Genomic DNA, 16,806 nt, shown 5'->3' on the forward strand with positions numbered 1-16,806 from the left:
ATGTCTAATTTTATTTAGGTATATTAACACTAATCAGTAAAACGATTAATAGATTAATCAATAGATAAATAGTTGTCAGTGGCAACCATAAATACATGCAAAAAATAACTGAAAAAAATAAACATGCCTCATCCCCTTTGCTATGGGAAGCAGCAACACTGCAGAAAAATTTGGACAACAGTTTGGATTCTGGCATAAGTCAGGCTTGCTTGGTTCTTTTGGTGAATAGTTGTAAAGATCTACAAATATTGTATTCACAACATTCGCTGTGTTTTGAGTATGTCTTGCACATTTGCCCATCTGTTATGGAAAAAGTTTCATTTTCCGAGCATGTTCCACCAAAACAAGATCCCAAATGACACTGTTTTGCAGGAGCGTCATTGCTGCACTCCAGACTTAGTGCCACCTCAGATGATTACAACTGGTTTAAAGAAAGACAAACAACCCAGAACTCTTTTCCTGTATTCACCTGCAGTGAGGTGCAGCTAGTTTGTATAGTACCTGCATTTTTTTTCCATTAAAATATTTTAAGCTTACTTCTGGATGTGTGCATGGGTAAATTTGACTCTGACTGTGTGAATGCATTGAATGCAGTCATGCCATGTCAAAAATTCATTTAATTTATAGTCTGAAAACTCAGCGAGTCTTGTTATTGTTTCATTGTGTCTTGAGTTGGAACAACTGTGAACATACACTGTATCCCAAAGCCCAAAAATCAGAGATCTGTGACACAAACTAATCATGAACTAAAGTGAAGTCTGAAGATTCTGCTCAGAGAAAATAGTGTGAAATTGGAGGGCAGAAATACCAACACAAGTCTTATTGACAAAATGTCTTTTCCACTGTTGGGGTTCAGAGTTTTAAGGTAATCCTGAAGCTTTGCTCATCTTACCCAGTGGAAACCTGGCTATGACTGAGTTTCAGATTTACACCATGTGGGACCTGTGAGTCCTGAGCAGTTTGCCACGGAAATTCAAGCACACAAACTCAGAAAGCAATATTTCAACAGCTGTCCAGAGAAAATAGTCCATCAAACTCAAATGAGGCAGACAATAAAACCTTTACTCAGAAAATCGAGTGAATCATGCCAAATGATCGATATGTGGGCAATCCAGTTTTCTAACAGTGGTGTTGTGACTGAGGTCAGAGAAAGACAGCACTTAGAGATTAAAATTAAGGTTTTGATAATTTCTTACATGACCCATCAGAACATGAGGGTCTTGCTTTATGTGACGTGGCAGATGGTGTGAAATGCCTCTACTCTTTTGCATCTTTTTCATTTTCGTTTTTCAGTATCTCTAGTGTGACTTTTAAAACATTTCTGAAAAATTATAGGTTTTGGGCTTTCTAACGCTTTCCAATTTTAGCCCATTTTAGCCATCTGCTTCAGACATTGAATAGAAATTCAACTATTGTATGCACCTGCAAAGTTCTGGATTTTCCAGGAGATCGTCTTAGCAGATCCAGAAGACAATGGAAACATGTCATATCTGAGCGACAGCTACCGCAGCCTGATACTAAAGCCATTGTGGAAGTATTTGACATTGCAATTTTGCAAACGGCCCCTAAATGCTGGTCCCAAAACAATCCAAAACCCATCCATCCATCCATTCTCTATACACCGCTTTATCCTCACTAGGGTTGCGGGGGGTGCTGGAGCCTATCCCAGCTGACTCGGGCGAAGGCAGGGACACCCTGGACAGGTCACCAGTCTGTCGCAGAGCTACATATACAGACAAACAATCACACTCACATTCACATCTACGGGCAATTTAGAGTAGTCAATTAACCTCAGCATATTTTTGGACTGTGGGAGGAAGCCAGAGTGCCCAGAGAAAACCCACGTATGCACAGGGAGAACATGCAAACTCCATGCAGAAAGATCCCAGGCCCAGGCCGGGATTTGAACCGGGGATCTTCTTGCTGCAAGGCGACAGTGCTAACCACTGTGCAGCCCCCCCAATCCAAAACCCAGTTGACTTTATTTTTTTCATTCAATCAGTAGTTATATTTATTTTGTAATTGTGCCCTCAGTCAGTATAATCCTATTGGTTTGTGCTGGTTCTGATTTTGAAATTAATTTCTCCAAATAAAAGATTTGAAAGTCTCAAGTGTATGACAGCTTAGCTTAGTCGTTAGAAAGGGCTTTACAACCCCGTTACACTTTAAGTCCATTTTTCAAATTGATCTTGTTAAACAATAAAGGAACAGGACAATATATCAAAGTACTAAATTTAGCTTTTGATCTTCAGCTGACACATAGTTGAGTTTTATAGCTGACACGTCTCTTGATATTGGTTTCTCACTTGTCTTTCATTGTTGTGTTGAAAGTGCAAATACGTCAGGGATCAATTTGGACAGTCTTAAAATTCCAGAGGGTGGAGTGCAGCATGGAAAGTGGATTTTGAAAGCCAGAAACATCGACACCTGGCAGAGTATTCACAGATATTGATTAACTACACTGTCAACGCACCACAGATAGTGTTCATTTTGTACTGTTGACGAATAAATACCTCAGTTCTTAGTCTTTTAGGTATTTATAGGAAACTCCATCTTCAGAGTGTTGTTAGTGTGGGTGTAATGGTTTTGCTTGGTTTCAAAACACTTCTTAGTGAGTCATGCAAACAAACTATGGCATGCAAAACATGCTGATGCAACAGATTGGCTTTAAAAGCTTAATTATATGAAAATCTTCTGACATTTTACTCAGGAAAATCAAGTGCTTTGTCGTTTTCCAGTAACGCCCTGCTTTATTTCAGTTTAACAGATTCTCACCTGTTACCTGCCCGGTTCTAACAGTTCTCAGAACATTAATTGTTTTCCCACCAAGAGTTTTCCTGCTGCCATGATTTGAACAGTGAACCTTGTAGACACAGAACTGCTTTTCTATCATCAATAATTTGTGTTGCGGTCAGATGATCTCCTCTGATTAGGGATACACTATGTTGGCTTCACTCCATAGAGTGGCCAGACTCAGTCTTACAGACAGAGTGAGGAACTTTGACATCCGGAGGGAGCTTGGAGTGGAGTCACTGCTCCTTTATGTCAAAAGGAGCCAGTTGAGATGGTTCAGGCATGTGATGGGGAGATCATCCAGTCACCTTCAACCAGTAGGACTCTTTGGGGTAGACCTAGGAGTTGCTGGAGGAATTATATCTCATCTGGCCCAGGTCTCACATGATATTCCTCCAGGATGAACTGGAGAGTTGCTGGGGAAAAAGTAGTCTGGAATGCCCTGCCACTTCAACCTGATCTTGGATAAACAGAAGAATATAGATGGACGAGCCAAAACATCACTTGCCTAATATTTTCTGTTGGTCCTTTGGGTGCTGCCACCAACAACAGCCTGCTAAGAACCTGAATAGACCTCTGAAGATGTCCTGTGGCATGTGATTTGGAGATGCTACAAATCAAAGTTCCAACACATCTGAGACAGTTTTTGGTTTGTCCTTTCGTGGACCTCATCTCACCACTGCTGACCAGAGGTGCCCTACAAGCTCTGCTGTTCGGAGATGATCCTGCTCAGTCTCCCGGTCATCACAGTTTGGTCCTTAGTCACATTATTTAGGTCTTTATACACCTTTCTATTCATCTTCATCCAACGCTTTGCCAGTCGTCAGTGTTTAATATCCCAGACTTTGACATGCACTGTTGATACAATAATGTTGTGGCTCATCTGTGTGCGCTGGTCACTGTCTACAATTGTTTATTCGTTTTATTTTTGCACTAAGGCAACAAGCAGTGCAAACGTAGATCAGATTTCCAAGATGTTTTGGAGCTTCATTCCACATTGTCCTCTCCAATTCCAACAGATGGATGTCCCTCAAGTGGCCCATAAATGTGTTTCGAAAATACCATGTTTACTGTAGTTATTCCTTCTGAAGTTAATAGTGTAATTGCAAGTAATGTTTCCTGCTCCATCACATTCTGCTATCATGAGTCATTGCTGTCACGGCAGCGTTGCACGCTGAAAATCCACAATCTTCACCCAGTGCTGCATTCATAGTGGATCAAGACAGTAAATCTGTCTAGTATCACTGGCTATCACTCACTCTGGTTTCCCTGCTGAGTTCAAAGTCTTTGAAATGCAAACCTGGCGCTATAGTGAGCTAATAGATTGTATAACACTTCATTAGGACTGGGAAGTTTATCTCTAGTTTTGGAACCAGAGGATTACTGTCACATTGTCCTCATTAGAACTTTATAGTTTAAGGCATGTTTCATCACTTTCATATTAAGTGGAGAGATGGATTGTGTAACTTGTGGAATTCATCTTATTTTTTCTAGATATGGTCTTTCAAATAGCACCTCACCTCTTTTGTTTCAGTGTTTCCGAGTGTTTGTTAAGCCCCTTTTACGCATGGAATATATAACATTGCTTCATCTCTCCATTAAAGTGATGGATTTTTGCCATTCAGTCACTGGGGTCAGTTACATAAAAGTTCCTTATGGCTTCATTCAAACATGACGACACCTTTGTCAGCGTTTGCACCATATTCATCACCAAGAGTGGAAGTGGTGTTGGCAATTTAATAAGTTCTGATCCGAAGAAAAATTGTCTTTATAACTGAAACCTTTATTAATGAAAAATATGAGCATTTATGATGCTTGCCATTTCTTCTTGGAGCAAGTGGTATAAAACATTTGTTAAATCCATCCATTAATTATCTATACGCTGCTTTGCCCTATAGAGGGTTGTGGGAAGGCTGGAGCATATTTTAAAAATTAGTTTCATAATTTAACATTATTAGATGACAATTCCGATGCCTTATTTTATTTATTCATTACATGTTGTACCTAAGGCTGCAGTTAACTGTTGTTTTCCCTTTCTTAGATTTGTCTGTACCATGTCAGAAAATGTGATAAATATGTCAGTCACTGTTTCCTAAACTTTTTAAAATGTCCTGTTTTCTCCACAAGCCAGAGATGCTTGTTTTTCTTTTATAGAGAAGGAAAGAAACCCTAAAATGTTCACATTCAAGAAACTGGAATCAGACTTTTTGTGTCTTTAAAAAAATTACCTCAATTATTATCGATTATTAAAACTAATTGATTGAAAACTGGAGCTCTTGTCAAAACTTTTTTTTGGGGATATTGAGGGGTGGTCTGATTAGTTTTGTGGTTAAAGACTGATCCTACATCAAGCCCTATATTTATTTTTCAACCTAAAATTGGCTCATTCGTGGTATTTGGTGGTTGAGTTAAAACTGTAGTATTATATTCTTTTTTTGGAATATTTTATTTTCAAATTTTTCACTTTAACAGAACATACACACACAAAAAAAAGGAACAGGTTACAGAATATCCCTCCACCCCCCATATGTGTATGTGTACAGACTACAGCAATATCCAAGTCAATCGAGTAGGTAATAGTTAAAGTCCTAAAAATAAATAAATAACTAAATAAATAAATAAACAGAACCTAAAATATGAGGCAATGTAAATAATCCTGGTTTCTACAAGTGACCTGCGATGTATCCATTTGGTATCATTTTTACAGATCTGATAAAGGTATTGGCAAAGTATCAATGTAGGTCAAGTAGGGCTGCCAAATCTTCAGAAAAGTGTTGTATTCGTTTCTCAGAGTGTACATAATCTTTTCGAGTGGGATGCAGCTGTTCATTTCCCTTAACCATCTCGCTATGAGGAGATGAGAGTCAGACTTCCATGAGACTGCTATACACTTCCTAGCAGTGCACAAAGCTATCTCAAAGAATCTCTTCTGGGAGCTCTTAAAATGTGCTTTAATGGTTGTAAAGTTCCCTAGTATTATATTCTTAAAAAGGCGAACAAATCCCTTTAATTCCTCTCAACTTCCTCCCACGTTTAACCTTCTGTCATTGTCGTCTTTACATTTGTAGAATGGGAGTGTTACTAGGTTGGATTCAGTAATACTTTCAGCTTTGATATAAATGTGACCTCGGTCTTCATTCAGACATAAAATTTCTAAAATCACCATCATATTTAATGCATCATAAGGGCTTTACATTATCAGTCTCATGATATTTCCTGACTCTTCGGAGAGAGACTTTTGTTTCTGTTATGCTTGAGTAAATGAAATCCCAGTTAACAAAGCTGGTTAAATAACTAATGGAATATATTTTGAACTCGATTGTCTTTTAGCAGCAAAGCCGATAAGGAAGTAGTGTGGGGGCGGAGGCTGGCACCCCTCCATGCCGGTGTGTTCATGCCAAGATTATTGTGACAGTTAATATTTTGTGTGCCATTCCCTCCTTTAAACCACGTCTTCTTTGACAGGAGAACAAAGCAGTTTGTGTTGCTCTCTGGTCTTAAATAGCAGTTACAGGTTTACCTTAATGACACTCTTATCCTGGAGGAAGAGAAAGGGTGTGTCTTTAGGGAAGGGATGATGATACAGGAGTGTGCAGGTAATTCTACCCTTGGCTTCGCTTCATCAAGCACTTGGCCTTTCACCCGGTAAAGAAGGGCTCGGCTGATTCGTTGACGTGCTTCATTTAAGCCGGCTGCGCTTGGGTATTTTTAGCCTGATTTCACATCTTTGCAATTAGGTGGGATGCTGGTAAACAATGCTCTGGTAGGGGGCCAGTTCCAAACTTGGCTTAGTCATGATAAGTCAGACGTTTCCACTGAAAAACGAATAACTTCATGTGCTGGCAGGAGTGCAGCACAGTCCATGGGGGTTGCAGGGTTTTTTTTTCCACAGAAACACTTGTGTTTTATATTTGCGCCTTGCCACACATTCTTTTGTGTTCATGGGGGAGGAAGAGGATGAGACGCTGACTTTTGAAGTCTTTCTGTCTTGTCACGTAAAGCATTCCTCACATACAGAGTATGACCGCATAGACAACCAGTCACCTCTTTCTGTTGCCTTTTTACAGTTCCTATCCGGCTGAGTTAAATTAAGAAATTGTCTGTGTGTGCACGTCTCTTTTTCTGTGTGTCTGTGTGTGTCTGTACCACATTCTGGCATTTAATTGTGTGCTTGCTGCATTTAAGTGGGTGCACGAACGTGTGCGTTCAGCATGCATACATTTGAAAGTGAGCGTTAATGTGTGTCTGCATCCTGGTGTAGACAGTGTGCATGCATGAAGGCGTGTGTATTCCTCTGGGCATGCATTTGCATTTACATTTACAGTAGGTAAGTGTGCATGTGCTTGTACATGTATCCACAGTAACCTCTGGCCTCTGAGGGTAAAAATACAAATGGGAGGTGAGAGTGGCACACAGCTCACCTTTAGCTTGGCTCTTTGCATTGTCAAAAGTTATTTATATCTGGAATGAACAATTGAGAAAGATGGGTTTGATTTCCCCGCTGTGGCCTCGGGCTTGGCCTTCCTGTGGGTGCAGAGTCAACCTCAGTCAGATGCTCTGATTGGAGCCAGATCCTTTGTCCCAAATTCCGTCTCCTTGCACCCTTGAACCTCACGAAATCTCTAAACTAAAACCTTCGGTCGTTGGTGTGAGTCCCACATTACACAAATCCAGCTCTAATACGATGTTGTGAAATGTCAGGAGGGCGATGCGGAGAAACATGTGCTGGTGGACAAAAAAGATGACACGCAGGTGAAATGAGGTTGAAGGTGAAATTCCACCGGTGAGGCAAAGGCAGTCTTTACAGTAATAGACATTGTAGTTGTTGTGAAGTGGAATGCTGCTGTTAATTCCTCACTCTCTGGACCCAGTTTAAGTGTTTTTCATTTTTATGAGGCAGAGGAGGACATCTGTTTGCATCGTTGACCCTTACAGGAATTCTTCAGGGACCTTTTAATCTTCCATAGAGATCTATAATGTGAAGATCCAGTGATATGCTATTTTTGTCCACTCTCTCACCACATGCTTTTCTGAACTCTTAATACTCCCGTATCACACCCCTGGGATCCATGAATTGTCATATGCGATACTGTGAAGGAAGGTAAATGTTCTGCAGGCGTTTTATTTTACTGTCCCAAGAGTACCCCTCTGCTCAGCAGGCCCCAGGACTTCTCAAGAACCCCATTCGCTGTAAATACCCAGAATTCCTACAACTTTCAAACCCTATTTATTTTGAATTCCTCAGACGTCTTCAGACGCTTTGTGTCTGAGATGCTCTCGTACTCAAGGGGGCAGTGAGACCCGTCAGCAATGACTTAACCCACCCCAACCACTGGCCATCGCATATACATAAACAGACAAACACATGTTAACACACACACACACGCATACACCCCCTGCGATGGATTCCAGATCGGGAATTTAATGCATTTCTGTTTCGCATCACCTCCCTGGAATGCGGCGCGCGTGCCACAAGCCTCATAACCTCAGGCTGATGATTGTGAGGATGTTTAAAAGAGAGAGCATTGATGGGATACAGACGCTGCTGGGGGTCATAGGGGGTTGTGGGGAGGGCTGGGAGTGACGGGATGCGGAGGGGGGTAAACAGAGCGCATCCGGCGCAGTACTTGACATTAATGATAGGCCCTTCTTGTTGCATAAAGCAATGTTAGTGCAGCTGTGGTATGCGCCGAGCGCATCTGGCCCACAGATTTTTAGGAACGTATTTTGTGTGTGTTTGTTTGGTCTGTCCCGTCTCACTCAAATTAATGACTGTTGCACGATACAGAGAGAGGATGGAGCGAATTAGCTTAGTTGGGGAGCTTACAAGAAGGAGGAGGGAGGATCTAAAAATGGAGATTTTACAAGATACTCTGTTGTGCAAAATGTTTGACACCGGTAGAATAGAAAAGCAGTGACAGTCATTGGGCACTGGGAATCTTAAAATCAGATTCATTAGAGGAGAAAAACTTCCTGACCTGCAAATTGACTGCAGACTCAGACTTGCATGATGCTCAGCTTGAGTTGAAGAATCTTTGTACTCCGTATAATATACCTGCTCAGTCTATTATTATGGAATATTCTCAGCCATTGATTATCCAAGTTGTCCTCAAAAACGGATTAATGGACTTGGACGAAATTTTCAGGGAAGTTCAGAAATGACACAAGGACCAAGTGGTTAGATTTTGGCAGTGATAAGGCTTGTAGTCTGGATCCACAGATTTGTTCCAAATTTCTGTGTCATTGTGTGATAGCAACATGGCATCACTGTAACTATGACAAGTGAACGCTATGTCAGCTGCCTGCTGACGATTACATGATTGCAGTCCTACTGCAAATTGACCGCTGTGGACTTATCAGGACTTATCCTTTGGAAATGATACAAGGAACAATTGATTAAATTGTGTTTGTGTTTCTGAGTCCCATCAATTCCTGCCACCCGCTACATATTTAGGTCACACGATTCAATATCTGTACATAACGTACACGTGCATAACACACACCTGTGCTCAGCACAAGGTCATTTTGTTTGTGGGTACATCTGTATTAAATGGCCACATCCTATGTTGCCGTGATTTCTGATCATCAATAGCTAATAAACAAATACTGCATTTCTAAAAAAAAAAAAATCCTGCATTTCTAACAATTCCATATGGGGGAAAGAACAGCCTTGGCGGAGTACTGCGCTCTCTGAGTGCTTTTCTTGTTTTCATCTGGACCATGTTCAAGAATGTCTTAATGATACTGATTAAGTCAGCATTAAGGTAATGAGAATAAATTTCCAGTATGATTTTTAAGTATCAATTCTGAAATCAAAGTAAGCAACACTAATTTACTAACATAGTAGTGTCATTAGTGCTGGATACAACACCTCATGTTATTGCATGGCCTGAAATACATTTAGAGTACATTCCAGTACACAAGATTTGTGAACTTGTGTGTTGCTGCAACCAACCAAAATTTTATATCACAAAGCAGTTTCACAATTTCTCAGAGCCCAATGTGATGTCTTTCCATTGATAACTGTGTCCAACCTATAGCTGCGCTGTATCGGAAAAAAAGCAAACATTAGAACATTTTGTTTTCTACAGTATATTTTAAAATATATAAAAAATACAGGAATTGTCACCAGATGACTTGAATAACACGGAATGAATCATTCGGCAGTGACTGGGGTGATTTTATAGGGGAGTACAATTGCATAGAAAATAAAAATAAATTTAAAAATGATGTCTGGAACCTCTTTTATATGGTGTAAGACTGGCAAAGGCGTCCAGAAAAGTTTTTTTTTTGTTGTGGATGGCATTCAGAACTGACTTTACACTTGTCATGTGGTGCTGATTTAAATGGCAAAACAAATTAATTGTGTTGCCTCATGTAGTGGCAAGACACTGCCAACAGAGTACCTGTTTCTGGTCAACATCATCCTTTCTGTAGTCGAAATATTTTCATACTTTCTGTGTTTATCTCTTGTTCCTCGCTCATTCCGCAGTACACACGTCGAGCATGTCAACAAACTCTGTATTTTAAATATAGTTGAAAAATCTCAGTGTGTCCAAGAACCCTTAAATCAGAGTAAATTATGTTCTATCGGACAGACTTCTCTGGTAGATTAGTCATGGAAAATGAGAACCATGTGAGTTTTCTTTTTATATCAAGCGGGTAAAAAAAATTTGCCATGTGCTGTGTTTGAGTTCAGTTGCCTTACTTCACGTTGCACCTCCTGCAGTGTGATTATTGCACATCACAGTGCCGTTGCTGAAATATGTTGTGCAGCCCTAGCCTGACCAGCAGTGCAGGTGTGTCTTCCAAAAAACGTGTTCAGTTAAAAAAAAACAACAACAACAAGAAAAAACCATCAATCTAACCTGCTGACTGACATGTTTTCTTCAACAAACCCTGAGTTTCTCCCTGTCTTCTCCCCCCCTGCTGAGCCTGAAGGAACTGCCTGACACGACGTTGCATTTCATCTTTCATACAGTTGATAACTACGAATCAGAACACTGTTACGATCAGCCATCGATGTAAGGAAGGAAGCGGAGTGAGCCCTTTCTTCACTTCCAGACATTGCAGATGGTGCATTCACTTTTAACTCAGCGTAAAAAAAAATACATTCATATGACACAGTGACTGTAGACAAGTGAGGCAACTGTCAGGTCATTAGTGAGTTCCTCTGCACTTTATTGTATTATTGTAGATATCACCAGAAATAAGAACAACAGTATTATTATTCTGTATTTTGTGATTGTCTGGACTGATAGTTATCATGCTATACTGGGGATTATTTAAATTTTTGAGTGATGATGATGATTATAGTGCAGCTGAAAACACTTTAAGGCTTTGAAAACTGGACCAAACTGGTTTTGAATGAAGGCCGCATATATTCCTCATTTGTTTTAACAGAATGTCAGTTACTTTGGTTCAATTTAATACATGCTGAAAATTATTTGTCAGATGATGCTGAGAAAGATTTTTTTTACCTCTTCCATATGCAAATTATAAAAATCCTGATTAGTCAACTGGCTAAGACCGTCAAGTTTTAAAAGGTCTATAAATGAACGTAATCTTATCTGTCTGTCTTACCTTATGGCAGCACTCTGGTCCCATTTGTTCACAGCCAAAAAATAAATAATGTAGAGAATTTATTAACCATATTCAGCACTTCGTCAGCCATTAAGGGAAATCCCTTCTTCTAAATGATGATTCAAATGTAAAAGGGAACACTTAATGACTCCTTTCTCCGTGTTCTTTCACTGACGCTGCCGTTTCACCTCAAGCCACATATCAGCATTCGCTGGATTAAAACGTTGGCTCCACTCACCATGGTGAATCATAGCATCAGAGCCCCACTCATGGTGCGTTTTCATTCACTGTGCACTTTTAACCCAGAGTGACCTTCACATGATAGCGCTCTGATCAGCACTAACTTCAAAACATGCTTCATGAAACAAATTTAGAGTCTAAAAATATTCTTCAAAGAAAGTCCTCACATTTGAGAAGCTGGAACTTACTGCAAGATAAAGTAAGCATTTGAAAAAGTCAAATCTTGCTCTTTCATAGCATTTTAAAACAACAATTTTAAAGTAATACTAAACCATATTAATCACAAAAGGACTCCACTAAAAGTAGATATACAATAGTGCTCAGTTATTGCGCACCCTAAGTGTAGAAAGGAAAAAAGTGTTGAAAATAAGACTGAAAAGGGCCATCACATAACTCACCAAAATTCAATATTTAATATTATTTATCCCAGGTTAGTCTAAATATCAACGCCCATACTGCCTGTGCAGTCATTCTGAAACCACAAAGTACTGCAAGCCCATTATCACTGATATTACAAAATGAAGATGAAAATTGAATTACGCATTTTAACAGTTACATAATCATAAAACAGCATGATACTCATAATCTTGTCTGTATCATGCATAGCCAGACAGGAAGCAAACTACTCTTAATTGGCTTTATTTTGGAAAATGGAAGGCTTAGACAATAAAGTCATGGAAATTAGGTCCCCGCTGACACCTATTCTGTCCCCAGATGATCCACAGTTAACACTGTACTGCAATTTGACAGCAGGTAGAGCTCCCCAGTTTTAGAAATACTGCTGTTCTCCAGCCTCTTTCTGCAGTGACATGGTGTTTATGGTACTATAGCGCCTTCTAGTGACCGCTTGAGGTTGTGGCATTTGTTTTCGTGTCATCACAACAGCAACAAAGTAGTAACTGGGGTTCGAAAACATCAGCACAGTGCCGTCGGCCGTTCGTTGGTGCAGTATCCAGGTGTTGTGAATTATAAATTTCTCCTGTGATGCTTCATCTGTAATTTGCATTTATTGTAATTAGAACTGCAGTACAGTGTTCAAGTCAAAATACAGTAAGGCAGTTATTCAACATATGTTTTATTACATAGTTCAGTCTTCAGCTTTTTACATATTTATATAAAAACAAAAATCACAATTTTCACTCATGACAGTATCAAAGGCACTGGTGGGTATAGTACAACACAGGTCGTGTTCTGAGTGAGACTCTGCCCTACTTCTAACAGTGTTTACAAGCAAGAAATGTTTAAGAGCCAGTTATTTAGACACAGAAAAATAATCAAGATCAGACGGAGGCACTTGATGATAAAATATTTAGTGAATTGTACAAGGTATTTTTTGTTAAGGTAACAAAAAACAGCAATTGTTGTTAGAGTATGTACAAAATTTCTTATGTTTTCATGGAAAAATGTTCCTGAAGAGTCAAGAATAGTAAGGACAGAATGTAGTTCGTAGCAGTTTTAGTAGCTCCTGCTTCTTTAAAGGACTACACTATCTGTGTATCTTTCAACAGCCCGAACCTAAAACATTCTCAGGCTAATTTTTGTTAGGCAGATCAGACTCTGGTCATCAGTAGTGCATTTCATAGATACAAAAATACAGTCATGACAAAGTGGAAGAAAATGATATAAGAGAGTGCTGTGTGTACTCTTTTCCACTAATGACTTGAAGGATAATCCTGGTTTATTTCAACCTGATGCATTTGCTATTAATGCTGTTTAGGGATCATACTACCTTTGCACTCTTCACCTTGTGGAGATTCAGGGCAAAGAGGTGGTGCAACACGGCATTTGAATGGTGTAAATGATAGAGGCGACTAATGGAACCTGTTGACCAAAAGTAAACAGAAATTAGCTGCCTGGAACAGATGTAACTGCATTAGAGTTTGCCATCTGAGGACACTTGTTCCAGGTTGAAATAAACCATAAATACATTTTAATAAGCTGCACATCTTGAAGTCAAAAGATTTAAAGTATACATATTGTTAGCTTGGTTGTATTTTAACTATGGTCAGCTCTTACAGATTTGACAGCATCCACTGTTCTTAAATGGTTTATTAATAACAACTTGTATTGTCGTATGAAGGAGACGGGTAACTTCAATAGCAAGCTATTTGTCCGACATGATTTTATCTCAAGTAGATGGTGTCCTCTTTCTTAATTGATCCACTTGCCTCACACTTTACTGTGCTGTTATGCTAGGAGTGATGAGCTATTAAGTGTGCTAGCCCTTTACAAATGCCCCAGGGCAAGATATAAAAAGTATGGTGACCGCTCTTTTTCCGTTCTTGGCCCTAAGCTCTCTTCCATCGCATTTACAGTCTATTTCAGAATTAAATGTTTTTAAATGTCTGAAAACACACTTGTTCCGTGTAGCGTTTGACGCTTAGCTTCTTTTAGAACTGTGTGTTTCTTAAATGCTTTTACTTATTTATTTTACTCTGTTAGGCGCCTTGTGCTCCTTTTGGCTGTTGGAAAGCGCTTTATAAATAAAATTTAATTGATTGATTGATAAACTAATAAAAAACCAAGAAGCTCAATACTGTAGCTCATATATACTGGATCTGTGGTGGTTCGGATTAAAGATCAATATGATTGATTCAACTTTACTAAGTGAGCTCTGCTGCTCACTTTACAACTCATTTTGAGGGTGCTTAGTTGAACAAGACCAAGAGCATTTATCATTAAGGGGTATTAGAAACATAACATAGATGTTATTGTTCCAGCATTTTTCCTAGTGCTACCACTTCCTCATTTAGCGCTGCTGCTGGATCCCTGCTAGAACTGGTAAACTTAATCCACATAATGTGAAAATCTTCCTCCATGGCCATCTATGGTGGATGACAATAAAAGAGGCTTGAAATTTTACCAGTTCTATCAGTGCTGATTCCAACTTGTCAACACTAAAGACTCATAGACGGGATAAAGGTCAGGGATTACTTAATGCCCGTAAAAATAAAATGCCTTTTTATCCTGGTAAATCTCATATTTGGATTTCACTAAAAACTCCAGTTAGCAGGTTTCCTTCCAGACACTACTCAGAATATGCTTCATCACAGACCATGTATTCCAGCATCCCCCTCTTGCCTTGTTTTGAATGAGAGACTTGTTGAAGGTTGAGGGCTTAGAGTAACTCTACTGAGCCTGGGCCGCCTGGTTCTTCATCTCCTGCCATTTCTTCTCTCTCAGACTGAGCTCTGCATCAGAAAAGGCTGCTGGGCCCCAGTTTGTGATCCTCTGCTGTCCTTTGGAACCTGGAGAAGAAAAATACAAGAATCTTCACCACTAATGTAAGAAGTTTTATTTCAGTTCATTTGAAATTTAAAAGTAATTAAATTTCAAGCTGAAAAGAAGCTTTTTGATTACTGTCGCGACGTTTGCACGTTGGTTTCACTGGTAGCAATGTTGAATTTGTCAGAACATGTGGGGTGGTGACAACAACAAGTAGGAGCAAAAATCAAGGAAGCATCAACAGTATTTGATTATGTCTTCTGCTTTTTGTGTTTTGTCAGGTGGGGGCTGGTTTTATGCGATTAGACGAAGCATGGCATGAGATGATCAGGATTAAAAAGAGCCAAGTTGTTTTGCCTCTGCTTATTTTGCTATTCAACTCTTTTGGGAAATTGGTAGGATGAGGCATCATTAAATGTAGACTGTAGGTTTCGGGATAAAACAGTTCAAGGAAGCACTATATGATGGTCTTTAAGTCGCAGGTTTCATGAATCACAGAAGAGCACCTTCTTTATTATTACCACCTTAGCATAGTGCATGTAGTTAACAAAAGCATGGTCCTAAAGAAAACGCCTGTTTAGTTTGAGTGAGATCTTTACGTGAGCGGTTTTCATTTGCTTAGCAAGTAACTATCACCTCAGTAACAGTGCAGTGATACCAGTGATGGTTTACTCGTGTGTTGTTAGTAAAACATTTAGAAAAAATAATGTATTTCCATTTTTCTTCCATTGATTTCAAGCAAATGGACAGAGATAAAGAAAATTATGTGGCCTAATGAAAATCTGATGAACTTAAAATTAAATCCAAACTACAAAGCAGTTCTTTGAAAAACAGGGTAAAAACACTGCAATGGGTGGGTTCTTACCTGGTTGAATGAGCCGTAACAACCCCTCATGTTGAGCCACTTTGTGCTTCCATGTCTTGGTGTTGTTGGTTGCATCTTCCAGCTTCTTCATCACCGTCTGGTTCACACATGGAAACACAGAGACATAACGCATACCATAGTTCTAAAAGTAATAACTACTGTTTTTGTTGTTTTTTTTTACCTCACAGCAGGTTCTAACTAGTCAGAATGGTAATTAAAGATATGGATACTGGTCAGTCTGTGTAATTCAGACACATTTCAGGAAGTGTGCTGCTGTGCCCCCTCAGATTTTGTCAAGGCAAGGCAAGGCAAATTTATTTGTATAGCACATTTCAACAACGAGGCGATTCAAAGTGCTTTACAAGGACATTAAGAACAGAGGATGATGATTATTAAAAGAAAGAAAAACAAAAAACATTTAGAGTCAGAGTTTACTTATTTGTTATTTCAATCCCAGACAGAAATTTTGAAAATTAAATGTTGTCAGACCTGGAGTGTTTGCTTTTTGTTGTTGTTGTTGTTTTTTTTTTAATTTCTTACATTTTCTCAAAAAAACAAAACAACGTCTTACCTGAGCATCAAATTCTACCGATGTAAGAGGCTTCAAAATACAGGAACGTTTTGAAGCCCCATGTACCACCTGACAATTTTGCACTGCTTTCCATTTTCAAGGGCTACTTATTAAAAAATTTGTCCTCAACAAGCCAACTATATTCTTGGAGGTATTATTAAAAAGTATCCCCAGGTTCAGTTTTATTTTCTGTGCTTCCTGGTGCCCTCCAGCACCCAAAAACCTTGGAAACTTCCCCATTAATCTAAAGATTCTTTCACTAAATGACCATGTGTTCAAATATTGATAGATAGAAAAAGTATTTGCAGCTCCACTACGCAGGAACCCAGTCCTGTTGCACTGTGGAGCTTTCCTTTTTCAACAGAAGTCATAATGTGTTGCATGCTGATTATTAAAAATAAAAACAAGAAAAGCACTCAGAGAGCGCAGCACTTTGAAAAGGCTGTTCATTCCTCAATTTATGTACTGATAATTAACGGCAACATAGGATCTGGCATTTAATATAGATTTACCCACAAAAAAAACCAAA

The 16,806-nt window shown here is 39.2% G+C and overlaps 1 protein-coding gene across 1 annotated transcript in view; it reads right to left on the reverse strand.

Annotated features, from left to right (window-relative positions):
• Positions 1-12,604: 12,604 nt before the first annotated feature.
• The window catches only part of swap70b (switching B cell complex subunit SWAP70b), a 38,368-nt gene continuing 34,166 nt past the window's right edge, over positions 12,605-16,806 (reverse strand). Inside the window, exons 11-12 of the mRNA XM_022217416.2 lie at positions 15,707-15,803; positions 12,605-14,864 (exon numbers count right to left, since the gene is read on the reverse strand). Coding sequence (XP_022073108.1) covers positions 14,746-14,864; positions 15,707-15,803 — 216 coding nt within the window. The 3' untranslated portion in view covers positions 12,605-14,745. The remainder of the gene's footprint in view (positions 14,865-15,706; positions 15,804-16,806) is intronic.

This window comes from Acanthochromis polyacanthus, chromosome 8 (assembly GCF_021347895.1).
Source record: "Acanthochromis polyacanthus isolate Apoly-LR-REF ecotype Palm Island chromosome 8, KAUST_Apoly_ChrSc, whole genome shotgun sequence".
Lineage (NCBI taxonomy): Eukaryota > Metazoa > Chordata > Actinopteri > Pomacentridae > Acanthochromis > Acanthochromis polyacanthus.